General features: G+C 43.1%; 1 protein-coding gene across 1 annotated transcript in view; it reads left to right on the forward strand.

Annotated features, from left to right (window-relative positions):
* SPAG1 (sperm associated antigen 1) overlaps nt 1-15,700 on the forward strand; it is a 69,735-nt gene extending 54,035 nt beyond the window's left edge. The window contains exons 15-19 of the mRNA XM_035011638.1: nt 2,073-2,205; nt 4,043-4,169; nt 12,458-12,622; nt 14,221-14,589; nt 14,696-15,700. Coding sequence (XP_034867529.1) covers nt 2,073-2,205; nt 4,043-4,169; nt 12,458-12,622; nt 14,221-14,589; nt 14,696-14,827 — 926 coding nt within the window. The 3' untranslated portion in view covers nt 14,828-15,700. The remainder of the gene's footprint in view (nt 1-2,072; nt 2,206-4,042; nt 4,170-12,457; nt 12,623-14,220; nt 14,590-14,695) is intronic.
* The last annotated feature ends 210 nt before the right edge of the window (nt 15,701-15,910 follow it).

Raw genomic sequence — 15,910 nt, forward strand, 5'->3', positions numbered from 1 at the left:
CATTCCCATAGTACCTACCTCATTACTTTGTGCAGAGTGTTTAATAAATGGGACTTCACTTCACTCTTGCATTCTGCTAAAAGCCACTTCAGGCCCCATTTCTCCTGCCTGCTTAGGAACTCCATGTGTGTCCCTGGTTGACCCTCATCTTGTAGACACCCTGAGATTCCTCAGTCGTGATGTGGCTTCTGTTAGACCCTCATCCTCTTCATTGACTAGAAGGGAGATGCAGGGAACATCTACTTTGATTTGGAAAGTCTTGGAGATCTCTGGTTTTCTAGCGTTGGCTGTTACTGGAGTCTCGCACAAAGCATTTGCTCAGTAAAGGGTGGTCGTTTATTAACAAAGAGCATATACTGACTATACTGTAGATCTGTGTTAGTTAATCATGAGCACAAGTATAATCAGCTCTTCATATTTATGTGATTATTAGAATAGATACCAAAGGTTTAAAAACAATGGGGGAAGAAAAGCTTAAAGTTTTTCAGCAAATTGGGCAGGGAGGAATCCCTGTAATACTTTGTTTTAGGTCTTACATATAGCAGGATGTATGGGGAGTGTCATTTGGCCCCATTGTGTGGTCTTTTGAAACATGAAACATTAGAAATAAATTTAATTTCAGGATTTTTATTTTATATCAAGTTACTCCATTAGGTGGACTTATTACATAGATTCAAAACTTCAGGTTTTCATACTTTATGTGTGATAGAAAATTTTGGTTGCAAGTACAGAAAATCTACTAACTTAAACTGTAAGGAATATTTTGGTTCATGTAACTGAAAGCTCATCAGGGCTCAGGTGCTGACTGAAAATAATAGAACTGTAGTGGTTTTAGGCTTCCTGGGTGCAGGTATCAGTGTCCCGAGAGAGAGACACCATTGCTTTGGGTAGCATTAATTTAAAAATGAGAAAATATGTTACCCTGAAAGCCCTGGCTTTTTTATCCTGTTACTTTCTTGACTCACATTTTATTGGTACTTATTCTAATGGGTCATGTGCCCATTCCTGAGCCAGTCTCTACGATGAGGACATGCCGTGCCCCGATTGGCTTAGCTAAGCCTGTGTTCCTGATCAGTGGGGTCAGCTTCCTCTGAACGCCTGGGTTGAGTAGGAGAGGAGTGATAGCTGAGTGGACATCAGGGCACCCTGAGGAAGGGGAAAGGATCCTAAGCAGAGTCGGCCATGATCACTGCAAGATAGCACAGGTAATGGTAATAGTTGGGACTCTCTCACTGCAGGTAACAGAAAACCCAGCCTTTTATGGCTTAAGTGAAAAAGGTTGTTTATTGGCTCCTATCATGGAAACGTCCACAGGTAGAGTAGCTGCAGGGATGGCTAGTTTCAGGACTCATAGATTCTTCTTCAGCTCTCTATCTTGGCCTCTTTCTTGCTCTTTTCACCCTATCTTAGAAATATAGACTCTCCCCTTGTATCACCAGATGGCTGGATAGCTCCTCTCTTCCTCCTCATATTCCACGAGAAAGAGCAAGCATTACCAGAAGCTGCCACAAAAAATCTTGTTGTAGCTTATTGGCTCTCATAGGCCCATCCCTGACGAGTTAAATTATTGTGGCCAGGAAAGTATGATGTGCTGATAGTAACACAAAAATTACTCCAAAAGGTTGGGCTAGGGTAGGGCTTGCTTTACCTAAACTGCAGGACAGAGCACGGGGGAGGTGTGGTTTTCCAAGGAAATGGGGTACTGGACAAATGTCCACCTCAGGCTTGAACAGGTTTGTGCATTTTTCATGAAATAGTTACTAAACCAAACACTGTAGATGTTTGTATCTCCAGTAGAGAAGACATATCGGTATGGATAAAATGATGTCATTATTTATGTTTTATTTTCTAATTTGAAAAAAATGTCATAATTGTATAATTTTTACTTACAGCCAATTTGTCTTTTTAATTTGTATACAAAGTTTCATTCCACTTTGACTTTAGCTCTGCATGGTGTGTGGTCAGGTTAATTTGCAATAGAATATCTGCTTACAGGTATACTGAAGATTTTGTAGAGGTGCTTATATGAATCCTTCCTCTTTTTTTCCCCCCCCTTGGGGGGTGTCCCATAGATGAAAAAATGTTTAAAACCCTTAAAGAAGAAGGAAATCAATGTGTAAAGGACAAAAACTATAAAGATGCCCTTAGTAAATACAGTGAATGCTTAAAGATTAACAACAAGGAATGTGCCATTTATACAAACAGGCAAGTTCTTTGTAACTTTACGTATTTATGTTAATTTTTTTTTGGAGGGGGGGGGATTAAAAAGTATAGACCGATTAATTGCCAAAGTTTTTTCTCCATCGTTTGGAGAATTTATATAGCATATTGTCCTAAGTGTTTTTCAAAGGGGCGGGGGCCATAGGCGTTCCAGAGAGACTGACAGCATGCGGTGTGGCGGGCTGAGGGTCCCCGCGGGCTGCCCTTGCCTCCCCTTCCTGGCCGCCCAGCTCCCTGTGCCCAACCAGGCCCGTGCGTGGTCGGCCCTGTAGGAGCAGGACTCAGCTGTCTTTCTGACGCGTTTCCTAAGTGTCCTTTCTCTCTTGGAGTCCTAAGGGAGGGTACCAGCATCCTTCAGTGTGTAGCAGGAATGGGCAGATTGTTCTGGAAAGCTGCTGAGAGGCAGTCTTTACCACATGATGGTAAAAGATTGCTATCTAGACTCCGGTGATGTGGGGATTTTCAGGAATAGGTAGAGTCTGGGGTGACAAGAAGAGTGAGGATAGTTCCTAAAGAGCAGGGACTCCCAGCACACGTTTTCTTAGCTATTTCAGATGAATTCTTTTTACTCCGACCTCTCACTGCTTTGTTTTTGTGCATGTTTTCCTCTGTTGGCAACCATTTTGTCAAAAACGTTGTCACTAACTCCACCAGGTCGTGTTCTCCCCTTCTGCTCAGCCTCTGCGGTCCGGGGTATGGGCGGCTGCTCAGTGGGGCCTGAAACCGCCTCGCCCTTTGATGTCAGTACAGGGGGCTCACTGGGCAGCTCTCCTCTCCTCCCTCCACAGGCCTTCCTTCCCCTGCCCTTCTCGGGGTTCTGAAGGCGCAGATCCCTTTTTCACCCTGCATGCTCTCTGAGCCAGTCCATCTTCTCCCCAGTCCCCCTACCACCTTCCAGGTGTGCCCGCCGCCCTGTCCATCTCCCTCTGGGCTCCAGACCCGAGTACTCCACTCCTGTCTGCACTCCTGACTGACGCCTCCCTCTCCCGGGCTGTCTGCAAACTGGGATGTCCCCCTTCCAAATTCCTCTTTGGCGGGAGCCTTTCTCTCCGACCTCACTGTCACCCCTGTCCTGGGCCACCACTGACTCCTCCTAGATGTTTGCAGCACCCGCCATACTACCCTGCATGTCTTCTTCCCTCTTGTCTCCTTCTCCAAGGTTGCAACTCGAGCTATCTTTCTAAAACCTGGTAAACATGTTAGCCCTATTTGCGAACCCATTGGTGGACCTCCATGGAGCTCAGGAGAAAGCTCAGCCTCCTTGCCATGATTTATGGGACCCTTCACCATCTGGCCTGGCCTCCCTTCTAGCTCATCCCTGCACCCAGCCATATGGCGCTTTTCTTAGCGCATCAAGAGCACTGTGTGCTCGCTCGCTCGCTCGCTCTCTCTCACTGTGAGACTCTGCTCTTGCTGGGCCCCTGGCCACCACTCTCCCCTCCTACATCTTATCTCTTGGCCCAGTGCCTTTGCACTGGATAATTCTCACCTCATGGTCTGGGCTTCAACTTAAATGTAACTTCTTCTGGGAAGTCTTCCCTGACTACTCCTGCCCTTGCCTCAGCCCCCCCAGATTCCGTGACATTCTCAGCTATGTGCTCCCAGAGAGAGCATCCTGTTTAGATTATACTGTGTTTGCTTGTTTTAAGTGTCTCTCTCTTCCACTAGACTGTAGCCTCCTTGAGGGGCCCGGACTGTATTTTGTTTGCAGTTGTATCCCCAATGCCATGATTACATGCATTGCAAGAAAACGCCATGATTGGAGATATGTTGTCTTCGCTGTTCATAATACCTCGTTCCTTTCATACTTACGTTACACCAGAGCGCTCTGTTACTTGAAGCTGTGCCAGTTTGAAGAGGCAAAGCAGGACTGTGATCGGGCACTGCAGATCGATGACGGGAGTGTGAAAGCGCACTATAGACGAGCTCTGGCTCATAAAGGACTCAAGGTGAGGAAATCTTCAGTTGTTTTTTTTATAGAATTTTTTTATTTATTCATTTGAGACAGAGACACAGCAGGAGCAGTGGGGAGGGGCAGAGGGAGAGGGAGAAGCAGACTCCCCACTGAGCAGGGAGCCCGATGCGGGGCTTGATCCCAGGACCTGGAGATCATGACCCGAGCCGAAGGCAGACACTCAACCATCTGAGCCACCCAGGTGCCCCGCAACTCTTCATTTTAATATGTAAATTGCAGCTCTGAAAACAGCATGTGGTTTTTATGAACATAAATCCTGGGATCATGGAAAGGGAATGAGATTATCCTGGGATTTAATCCTGCTTCTGTGCTAACCAGTCCTGAAACCTGGGAATGGGCCTCAGATTTCCCCTACCTTTAATGTGGAGCTAGATAATTTCTAAGATTCCTTCCAGCTCAAAAATTAGAATTTATTTGCTGATTTTCTAAGGAATTTTATTAATTATCATAGGTCCACTTTAAGGGACAGGAAGGTTTGCTACTGAATCACTGAAGGCAACCAGCAGTGCCGCTGGATTCCTCCACCAAACGATTGGGGTTGTCTGTGGGGTGGGAGGAAGGCATCGGAACGGAAGATTAGTTCACCCAGGGGAGGTTGGTAGAGACATATCAGAGATTGGGAAGCTGATGGTGATTTGGGCTTTAAACTGGCTGGTTGGTTATCAGTGTGAGACTGTGGAGTGATGTTCTTCTCTAAGAAAACCACACCATTTTTTTCAAAGTATTGTATAATTTACACTTTTCTTTAGGCTGAGTCTTCTGTGGAAATACTTTAATGAATGTTCATGTTTGTAGAAAGTAACATCAGAAGGACAAATTAGAACATACTGGGCTGTGGCATTTTTTGAAATTGTAGTTCTTAAAAACCAGTTTGTTTTAGGGCCTAATACAATGAAATTCACACATTGTAAGCCTACAGGTCATTGACTTTAAGTTGAGATATGATTGACATATAACATTGTATTAGTTCTGAGTGTATAACATAATGATTCGATTTGCAAAATGATCACCACAGTAAGTCTAGTTAGCAGCCCATCAGCACACATCATTACCATTTTTTTTTTCCTGTAATGGGAACTTTTTTTTTTAAAGATTTTATTTATTTATTTGACAGAGAGACACAGCGAGAGAAGGAACACAAGCAGGGGGAGTGGGAGAGGGAGAAGCAGGCTTCCCGCCGGGCAGGGAGCCCGATGAGGGGCTCGATCCCAGGACGCTGGGATCAGGACCTGAGCCGAAGGCAGACGCCTAACGACTGAGCCACCCAGGCGCCCCATGTAATGGGAACTTTTAAAGATCTACTCTTGTAGCAATTTTCAGATACACAGTACAGTGTTAAAACTGTCATCACCATGCGGTCCGTTATATGTATCCCCATGACTTATTTTTTAACTGGAGGTTTGTACCTTTTGGCAAACCGTGTCACCCACTCCCCACTCCCCGCCTTGCCTCTGACAACCACCAGTTTGTTTTTATATCTGTGAATTCAGTTTTCTGTTTTTTTCTAGATTTCACGTACAAGTGAAGTCATACGGTAATTGCCTTTCTCTGTTTGCCTTATTTCACTTAGCATATGTCCCTGGGGTCCACCCATGTTGCTGGCAGATGGCAGGGATTTCCTTTTGTTGGAATAATACTCCATAGTGTAGCTATATCACATTTTCTCTGTCCATTCATTCAGTAATGGACACTTAGGTTGTTTCCATGTCTTGGCCGTTGTAAATATTGTTGCAGTAAACATGGGGGTATGGTATCTTTTAGATTTAGCATTTCCATTTCCTTCAGATAAATACCCAGAGGTGGGATTGCTGGATCATATGGTCGTTCTAGTTTTAGTTTTTTTTAAGGAGCCTCCGTGCTGCTTTCTGTAATATTCCCACCACCAGCGCACAAGGGTTCCCCTTTTCCCACGTCCTCAGTAACACCTGTTGTTTCCTGTGTTGTTGAGTTTAGCCAACCTGACAGGTGTGAGGTGATAGCTCATTGTGGCTTTGATTTACGTTTCCCCGATGATGAGTGATGTTGAGCATCTTCTCATGTACCTGTTGCCCATCTGTATGTCTTCTTTGGAGAAATGTCTGTTCAGTTCTTCTGCTCTTTTATTAACCAGATTCTTTTTTTGATATTGAGTTGTTTATGTATTTTGGATATTAACCACTTATTAGATATGTGATTTGCAAATATTTTCTCCTACTTGGTAGTTTTTTTCATTTTGTTTCCTTCACTGTGCAGAAGCTTTTTAGTTTGGTGTAGTCCCAGTTGTTTACTGTTGATTTTGTTACCTTTGCTTTTGGTGTCAAATCCGAAACCCAAGACCAGTGTCAAGGAGCCTTACTGGCTATGTTTTCTTCTAGGAGTTTTATGGTTTCAAGTCTTATGTTCAAATTTAATCCACTTTGTGTTGATATTTGTGTATAGTATAAGATAGTGGTCCAGTTTTCCCGGCACCATTTATTGAAGACTGTCCTTTCCCCAGTGAGAATTCTTGGCTCCTTTGTCATAAATTAGTTGGCCGTATATGCATGGATTTATTTCTGGGCTCTCTATTCTGTTTTATTGATCTCTGTGTCTGTTTTTATGCCAATACCGTACTGTTTTGATTACTAGAGTTTTGTAAATATAGTTTGAAATCAGGAATTGTGATGCCTCCAGCTTTGTTCCTTTTCAAGATTGCTTTGGCTATTTGGGGTGTTACCAGGTTCATATAAGTTTTAGGATTGCTTGTTTTATTTCTGTGAAAGATGCCATTGGAATTTTAAATAGGTACTGCATTGAATCTGTAGATTGCTTCGAGTAGTGTAAACATTTTAACAATATTAATTTTTTCCACCCAGGAGCACAAACTGTCTTCCCATTTATTTCTGTCTTCTTCAGTTTCTTTCATCAGTGTCTTATAGTTTTCACTATACTATGTACAGATCTTTCACCTTCTTGGTTAAGTTTATTCCTAGATACTTTATTCCTTTTGATGCAATTGTAAGTAGAATTGTTTTCTTAATTTAGTTGTTGATTTTTGAATAATGCATATCCCCATGTAGCCACCACTCCAGTCAAGGTAAATAATCAGAAAGTTCCCTGTGCCCACCCCCAGGCAGCCATTCATCTAGTTTCTATCATTGTAGATTAGTTTTCCTTCTTTTTGGCAGTAACATAAGTATAATCATATAGAATGTACTGTATTCTTTGGCTTTTTTTTTGCTCAGCAGAGCATCTGAGAGTCATCCATATTGTGTGAATATCAGGAATTGTTTCTTTTTATTACTGAGTTTTATTACTGAATATACTACAACTTTTTTCTTTCTTTCTTTCTTTTTTTTTTTTTTTTTACATATTCACCAGTTAATTACATTTAGATGTTTCCCCTCTGGGGTTGTTAAGAATAAAACTGTTGGAGCACCTGGGTGGCTCAGTCGTTAAGCATCTGCCTTCGGCTCAGGTCGTGGTCTCGTGGTCTCAGGGTCCTGGGATCGAGCCCTGCATTGAGCTCCCTGCTCAGCGGGAAGCCTGCTTCTCCCTCTCCTACTCCCCCTGCTTGTGTTCTCTCTCTTGCTGTCTCTCTCTCTGTCAGATAAATAAAATCTTAAAAAAAAAAAAAAGAATAAAACTGTTATAATTATTCCTTCCCACATTTTTTATGAACTTGTACATGAACTGGTACAGCGAGAGGCCAGGTGCAGATGGGAATGGGGATGGAGAGAGATGGTCAGATTATGAAGGGCCTGGGAGGCCTTTCTCTGGTGGATAGGCTTGATCCTGAAGGTGGTGGGATCCCCTTAGGGCCAAGGGGGGCATGATGGATCAGATTTGGCAGCAGGGTCAAAGCTGGGTCACCGGGGGCCCAGCGCGGAGTGGGGAGACTGGTTAGAAGCTGCCAAGGGAAGAAGCAGTTGCCTGAAGGAAGGTACCGAATAGCAGAGGGAAGAGAGAGGGTCTATTTGCCGGGACTTCCATAACAAAGTACCACACGTCGTGGCTTAAAGAGAAATACGTTTTCTTAACGGTTCTCAGAGTTCTTAATCTTAAGTTGTCAGCCGGGATGGCTCTTTCTGAGGACTGTGAGGGAAGGATGTGCTCTAGGCCCCTCTCCTTGGCTTGTGGATGGCTGTCTCCTCCCCGTGTCTTCAGTTTGGCTTCTCTCTGTATATGTGTGTCTGCCAGTTCCCTCTTTTTATAAGGACACTAGTCCTACTGGATTAGGGCCCACCCTAATGACCTGATGTTAACTTGGTTACCTCCTTAAAGAACCTATCTCCAAATACGGTCACATTCTGAAGTGCTGTGGTTAAGACTCCAACAGGGGAATTTTCAGGGGGACACGGTTTAGCCCATAGCAGAAAGTGAGGGGTTGATTCCAGGGCGTTTGAAGGTAAACATCCTGAGCAGTAACATGTAGGGGGGAAGGAGCAGAGGGGGTGCCTCTCAGCTTCCTGGCTTGGGGACTGAGTGGTGCAGTATGATAATGGAGGGTATTCAGGAGGAGGGAGAGGTTTGAGTGGGGAGAGGGATAGTTCAGTTTGACCTTACTGAGTTTGAGGTGATTTTTTTAGTTCCATGCCCATCACTGACAGGGCAATATCTAAAAATATATTCTGTAAAACCGGGGTTTTGTTGGGAGAGGGCAGTCACGTTTCTACCTAGTGTAGCAAATGAGTCCAAGCTGTGCGCATTGAGCGCTCAGGCTTTTGTGTTTCTAGATCCTGGATCTAGATCCGAGGTGGTGGTCGAGCCACCTCCGTGCAGGACCCCTAGGCCGGTGGGGCCGTGCCGTGCCTGCCCCCCTTCTCCCGCCCAGTGTGTTCTCGAGGATATTGTGAAGGACACAGATCGAGAGCCAGGCGACGAGGCACATCGGGCCGGGGCCAGGAGGGTCCCGAGCACAGCGGCGTCTGTCCGCGGGGGGCTTGCCGTGCACCGCCTGCCCGCACGCGGTGCATCTGCCGCCGGCCGGAAGCCCCCCGTGTGCCCCGACCCGCTCCCCCCACTCCTTTTTTTATTAGCAACACACTCGTCCGTCAACCTCACGTCAAGATCTCTTGGCTGGTGTGTGTGGCACCATGAGGTAACAGAGGCTTCTTCACAATTTACTCCGCTTTTTCTGAGTTTAATGGATTCGGGCACATGAGGGTCGACATGCATGACGACTCATAGTTTGCGTATGTCCGGACTCTAAAAGCACCTTTCCCTCAGACTGGCTGCCTGATTCTTTGAACCTGTTTTTCTCACATAAAGGCAGAAGGTGGACCTAATGAAAGACTTTTTATACTTCTTTGGAATGAATTCTAGAAATTGTATTACGCGGAAAGATAATCCCAAATTTGAGTAATCCTAGCCCAGGAGGTTATGAGGCCGGCGAGTTGTGTTTCTGGTTTGAGTTCTTGTAGCTTCCGTTTATATATCCTATAATTTTGAGTTATGTGCCAAGCAGATTTAGTTTCAAGATCTTCAAAGGCGCCAGCTGCTTATCAAATGCATCAGAACTCACGCCCGGATCCACTTCCTTAGTGTGTCTGTAAGGAGAAGTTGGCACAGAGGCTTGCGGGGAGCAGGTGCCCTACCTGTGGTTACCAGCTGAGTGCTCTGCTTTCTGAGATCTTTTGTTTTCTAGATGCCTTTAACTGTGTGTGCGCGCGCGCCCGTTTTGAAAATTAGGTAAATTCTGAGGCTGTCGCTCAGAATCTCTTTTCTTCCAAGTTTTTCTTTGAATTCCGGTTAACCTACAGTGCAGTACTAGTTTTGGGCATAGAATTCAGTGATTCAGCACTTCCATGCAACCCCCGCTGCTCATCTCAAGTGTCCTCCTCAGTCCCCGTCACCTGCTTAACGCCCCCACCTCCCCTCTGGTAGCCAGTTCTCTGTAGTTAAGAGCCTGTTTCTTGGTTCGCCTCTCCTTTGTCCCCCCTGTGTTCACTTGTTTTGTTAAGTTTCCCATGTGAGTGAACCCCTGTGGTATTTTGTTTCAGAATTTCTTTCTCTTACTGAGTGCCACGTCTGTGCTGGACTGTGGGTCACAGTGGTGAAGAGCCCATGGTGTTGCCTGAGGGAATGTGCAGCCCATTTAAGTGGGGGTGCTGTAAGGCTACAAATATCAAACAGTCATATAATTGTTACTGCATTTTAAGTACATCTATTAATACTGTGATTGTACTTTTTTCTTTAAGGCCCTAACGCAGTAATTAGCAACTTTTAATGTCCTCCTCTTTGCCAGAGCCACACTCTCCTCTGTGTAGCCCTGCTCTTCCCTCCACTGTGTGCCTGTTTCCCTTCAGGGCTTGTGTTCCCTGACAAGTGTATCAAAAGGAGACTCCTTCCCCCTCATTAGTATCCAGAGAAAACCTTGGCTTTCTTAATTGCATTAGTGATAGTCCGTACTTTATTCATTCATTTACTTTTAAAAAATTGTTTCCCTTCCTAAGACAGAGGCTTCCATAGGGGCCAGGGCTGCCTGACCATTCTTGGGATCTGGCAGATGGGCTCCTCCCTCTTCCTGCTCTCTTGTCTCTCTTTACATTTGCTTGCCCCTGTTGTAACTCTTTATCAAAAGTGTTATTTCATGTTTTCTTAGGTCTTCTCCAACCAGACAGATCGCTCTTTAGGCACAGCTTTTTTTTTTTTTAAGATTTTATTTATTTGACAGAGAGACAGCGAGAGAGGGAACACAAGCAGGGGGAGCGGGAGAGGGAGAGAAGCAGGCTCCCCGCTGAGCAGGGAGCCCGATGCGGGGCTCGATCCCAGGACCCTGGGACCATGACCTGAGCCGAAGGCAGACGCTTAACGACTGAGCCACCCAGGCGCCCCTAGGCACAGATTTTTCTTAAATACAAAACACATATTGTTTCCAGTGGTGCGGGACTTCTTCCATTTCCGAGGCCATAGCTCACAAATCTGTTTTCAGGCTTCTCACTGGGATTCCACAGCTGTGTTCTCATTTGCTTGGTGGGCATTGCTGCCTTGATCGTCCCAAGGATTCTCTCGATGCCTCAGTTTCCTTATCTTTAAAATGCGGACAGCAGTTAGTATGTGTAGGGCTATTGAGAGTAAACTAATACTTTCAAAATGCAGAGAGAGTGGTTAAGAGTTAGCAGTTATTACTACCTCAACTTGTCTGCTGCCCCATTCCTTGCCTTTCAGTATGGTTCCCAGCAGGAACACTTCGGATGGAAATACAGTGTTACTTGTTTTTCTATAGCAGGTTTCAACTGCACTGTTGTGACCCAGTGGTATGTGATTTGTTACTAATAGAACAGTGTATTATGGTTTGTAAATAATTTACCTTTTTTACTGAATGAGAGCAGATTTATGTTAATCTCTTTAAACAGGTCACTTTTGCTCTAGTGTAATACTCGGTGGAGGGGGGAGGGATGTGGCCTCACAGAGAGCCCCCCAGGAACGCCACATAACCACTAGCCTGTCTTACCTGGGCCTCAGCCTCCAGTGCATGCGCTTATTGGTAGGTCATGAATACTTAGGGAGGTTACACATCATTGGAATTCTTTGCCTTCTTACAGAATTAATTTTGGTTTAATGAAAACATTGGTCTAGTTCTAGAATGGCCTGTCACATCAGACTGTGATTTTGTGGTATCTTGTCTCTACTACCAGATTCTTTGCTATGTTTTGTTAAGCTTAGATTCCTTTTCCCTCACCCCCTCCCAATGTATTGTTTGACTCTGTGGAAGAATAAATGTTGCTGCTAGCCTATTTGAAGAGCATACCACTTTGAAGGGTTTTATGGTGCAGGATATTATGTGACAAGTGACACTGGTAGCCCTTTACATAGGCTTAAAGTATTCCTTATTAATTCATTTATACTTGATATGGCCTTGGTGAAAACCAGAGTAGACTACTGAAGCTTTTGTTATCCTTAAAGATGAGAAAACTGAAACTCAAAGATTAAGTAGGATTTTGTTCCAATTTCTTAATTAGTAGGTGCTAACATGAGGATGTTTGTTCTTCCATTCACTCACTCAGCAGACGACAAATGCCTGCTATACACCAGGGACTGGGAAGGTTGTGGTGACCCCGAATTGAACTTGAGTCTTCCAACTCCAGATTCCCTGCCTTTTCTTTTCTGGTGGATGTTCTGTGTTAAGGGTGTTAATATTTTAGTTCAAGACTACTGTATGGGCCTGACGTTATCATCAGGGTACTGAAGGGAACCCCTGTACACGTTCCACGCTGCTCAGCTTATTCTCACTCCCACTTGAGCTAATCTGTGCCCTGTCTTTTATTTATGAAAATTATTTTCTCTGCTTTCTACTTTCAGGATTATCAGAAAAGTTTGAACGATCTCAATAAAGTTCTCCAACTAGATTCAAGTATTGTTGAGGCAAAGATGGAACTGGAAGAGGTAACCAGATTCCTTAACATTAAGGACAATACGACATTATTCAACAAAGAAAAGGAGAGAAGGAAAATTGAGATTCAAGAGGTATTTGATTATCTTAAGTACTCTCTGGGGGATTTTATATTGGATTCTAAAGTCAGATTCAGGGGCGCCTGGGTGGCTCAGTCGTTAAGCGTCTGCCTTTGGCTCAGGTCATGATCCCAGGGTCCTGGGATCGGGCCCCACATCAGGCTCCCTACTCGGCGGGAGGCCTGCTTCTCCCTCTCCCACTCCCCCTGCTTGTGTTCCCTCTCTCACTGTCTTTCTCTGTCAAATAAATAAAATCTTTATTTTTTTTAAGTCAGATTCTTATCAGTTCTACAAAAATGTTTTAAATTTTTTTATTTTAATCTCCAGTGAAGAAATTTCAACCAGTTACAGAGACAAAACTTTTCCTTTGCCATAATTAGCCATTGTATTTCGCAGCTTGGGTCCATGGAGGATATTGGGATTCTGCATTACTGCAATTCCTCCTTTCTCTGCATTCCACCCCTCCCCCCCCACCCCCCGCCTCCAGTTTACATTGTTTCCACCCCAGAGTGCTCTGGGGGCCTGTGGTCATTGAACTTTGCTTCAGGGTAGACCCGGAGAATCCTGATAGGACTGATTCAAATTTCAGTGGCCTTCCCATACCCCGTAGGGATTTTTTAGATGATTGAGGCCTTTTTAGCACTCTGAAACAAGACTGCCTCATCAGAGATCTTGGACTACTCCTGAATCAAACTCCATGTCTTGTGCTCCAGCTTTTTGCTTTGCCTTCAGTGAAGAATGTCAGCTCGTGGGGCACCTGGGTTACTTAGTGGGTTAAGTGTCTTGACTCTTGATTTCAGCTCAGGTCACAATCTCATGGTTGTGAGATCAAGCCCTGCTTTGGGCTTCTGAGCTGATGTGGAGTCATGGAGCCTGCTTAGGATTCTCTCTCTCCCTCTGCTCCTCACGCCCCCCCCCCCCCCCCAATGTGTGTGCACGCACACGTACAAGCTCTTGTAAAAAAAAAAAAAAAAAAGAAAAGCTCTTGAATTTTTGTGTATTCATGAATGGTGATATGACCCCATTTATCACCTTATATTTCCATTATAGAGTAAAAGGCAAAAAGTGAGCGAAAACAGAAGTATTTTTCCTCTAAGGAGGGAAGAAAAGTATGTCTTAAGTTCATGTCTCTGTTAAATATAAGAAAATAAGTGTAAAATTTATCATGAAAAAGAGAAAGTTTTTTTTCTTTTTTTTTTAAAGATTTTATTTCTTTGACAGAGAGACATAGCGAGAGAGGGAACACAAGCAGGGGAGTGGGAGAGGGAGAAACAGGCTTCCCGCCGAGCAGGGAGCCCGATGTGGACCTCGATCCCAGGACCCTGGGATCATGACCTGAGCCGAACCGACTGAGCCACCCAGGCGCCCTGAGATAAAGTTGTTATAGGTCGTCTTTCATGGAAAACTATAAAAAATTTTAATACTTTCATGAAGGGATATTTAAAACTTCCTAAAAAGAATAGATTTTACTATTATAAATTACACTTTTCACTTAGAATTTGACTAAAATATAGCCTACTAGTGTTTTCCAGTTCCTTCCCATTTTAATAAACGTAGCTTGGGATGTGGGCAGTGGCTGTTCCATCACAGTATCATTTTTTTCCCTCATGAAGGTGAGCGAAGGCCAGGAGGAAGAGCCTGGAAGGACCTTGGAGGAGCTCTCCACTGACTGCCCTGCCTCTGAGAACGGGGACACAACCAGCGGGCTACCAGAAAACGTTGAAAAACTACCTATCACCAAACCTAACAACGCCTATGAGTTTGGCCAGGTTATAAACGCTATCAGTATGCGGAACGATAAACAAGCCTGTGCACACCTTTTAACCATCACTGAACCGAAAGATTTGCCAATGTTGTTGAGTAACAAACTTGAAGGGGATACATTCCTTCTCCTCATTCAGTCTCTGAAAAATAATCTTGGTAAAGATCCCTCATTGGTGTATCAGCATCTTTTATATCTGAGTAAAGTAGAAAGGTTCATGGTAAGTGGAAAAATGACTTAATAGAGATTTTCTTCCATGGTTTCTGTAACTTTAAAATGTTCATTTTTTCTTAATTAAGCTAATACAGTTTTTCTCTTTCTTCCAGATGATGTTGACACTAATTAGCAAGGGCCAAAAGGAGCAAATTGAACAGCTCTTTGATGACCTCTCAGACACACCAAACAAACATTTTACTTTAGAAGACGTACAGGCCCTAAAAAGGAAGTATGAGCTTTAAGTAAGACTATGGTTAGATTTCTTCCATGCATGTATGTTTTCCAGTAATGCTAGTGGGATTGGATGGTATTGTAATAGAGTTGCATGGATAAAACCTGGTTTAGAAAAGATCCTTTGGTCTGGACTATAAAATATTTTACTTATTTTTATACATAGAACATGTATATTCTACAATATTCTTATTAGTTGTAAATATTTTCTTACGTACCAAGAGCTAACATCTTTATATTTAATAAGTATATTTCGAACTTGTTTAAAGTACATTTTAATTTATATTACACATTTTCTTTTAATTACTCACTTGTTAAAAATTTGAGTTAAATTACATTTCTTTGGGCTATGAAGGATTCCTCTAAAGTTTGATAGAAATGTATTTCTTTAAAAATCATTAATAATGATTATTATATCACCTTTATTTCCTGCTATGATATATATAAATCCCATTTTATACTACTTGTGGATTACAGTCTGCTTGGGTGAAATGCAACACTTAAGTCTTCTGAGATGATTATTAAATAAATTGTGATTATTAATTCAAGAGCTATAAGAGGAACTTATTTTTTCTTACATGGAAACATTAAAAACAAAAATTGGCAAAAATTTTTACTACTTTTTCTAGATTTTAAAAAGCTCCTGTCCCGTATATATTGCTTATGTAAATAATAACAAAACCACCACTGTATAAAAGCAAACTAAGCCTCTGTTTTGTCATCTCCACATTTTCCCCAATGTTTAAATGTTCCTTTTCCTTTAAGCATGACCATATTTATTCCCTTAATGGAAAGTGAAGAAATCTTATCATATTGAAAGCTCCTTTGTTAATTGGGTCAAAGTAAAAGTATTTCTTACAATAAAACATTTAGGTCTGTATCAATGTACTGTCATTTATTCCTGTAGTTGTTAGAGTCAATTCTCTTTTTCTTTAGGTATCACTTTCATTATTTCCATATTCATTATCTAATCTTTTAGAATTACAGAATTTTAAAAAATCATTGTGGGTAAATGATACCTTTCAAACTCTGACATTTTTCTTTTTAACTGTTCTTTGTTCATTAATGAAAATCTGTGACTCCAGTCTTCAGGC

Source organism: Mirounga leonina, unplaced genomic scaffold, assembly GCF_011800145.1.
Source record: "Mirounga leonina isolate KUSES-001 unplaced genomic scaffold, KU_Mleo_1.0 Mir_165, whole genome shotgun sequence".
Lineage (NCBI taxonomy): Eukaryota > Metazoa > Chordata > Mammalia > Carnivora > Phocidae > Mirounga > Mirounga leonina.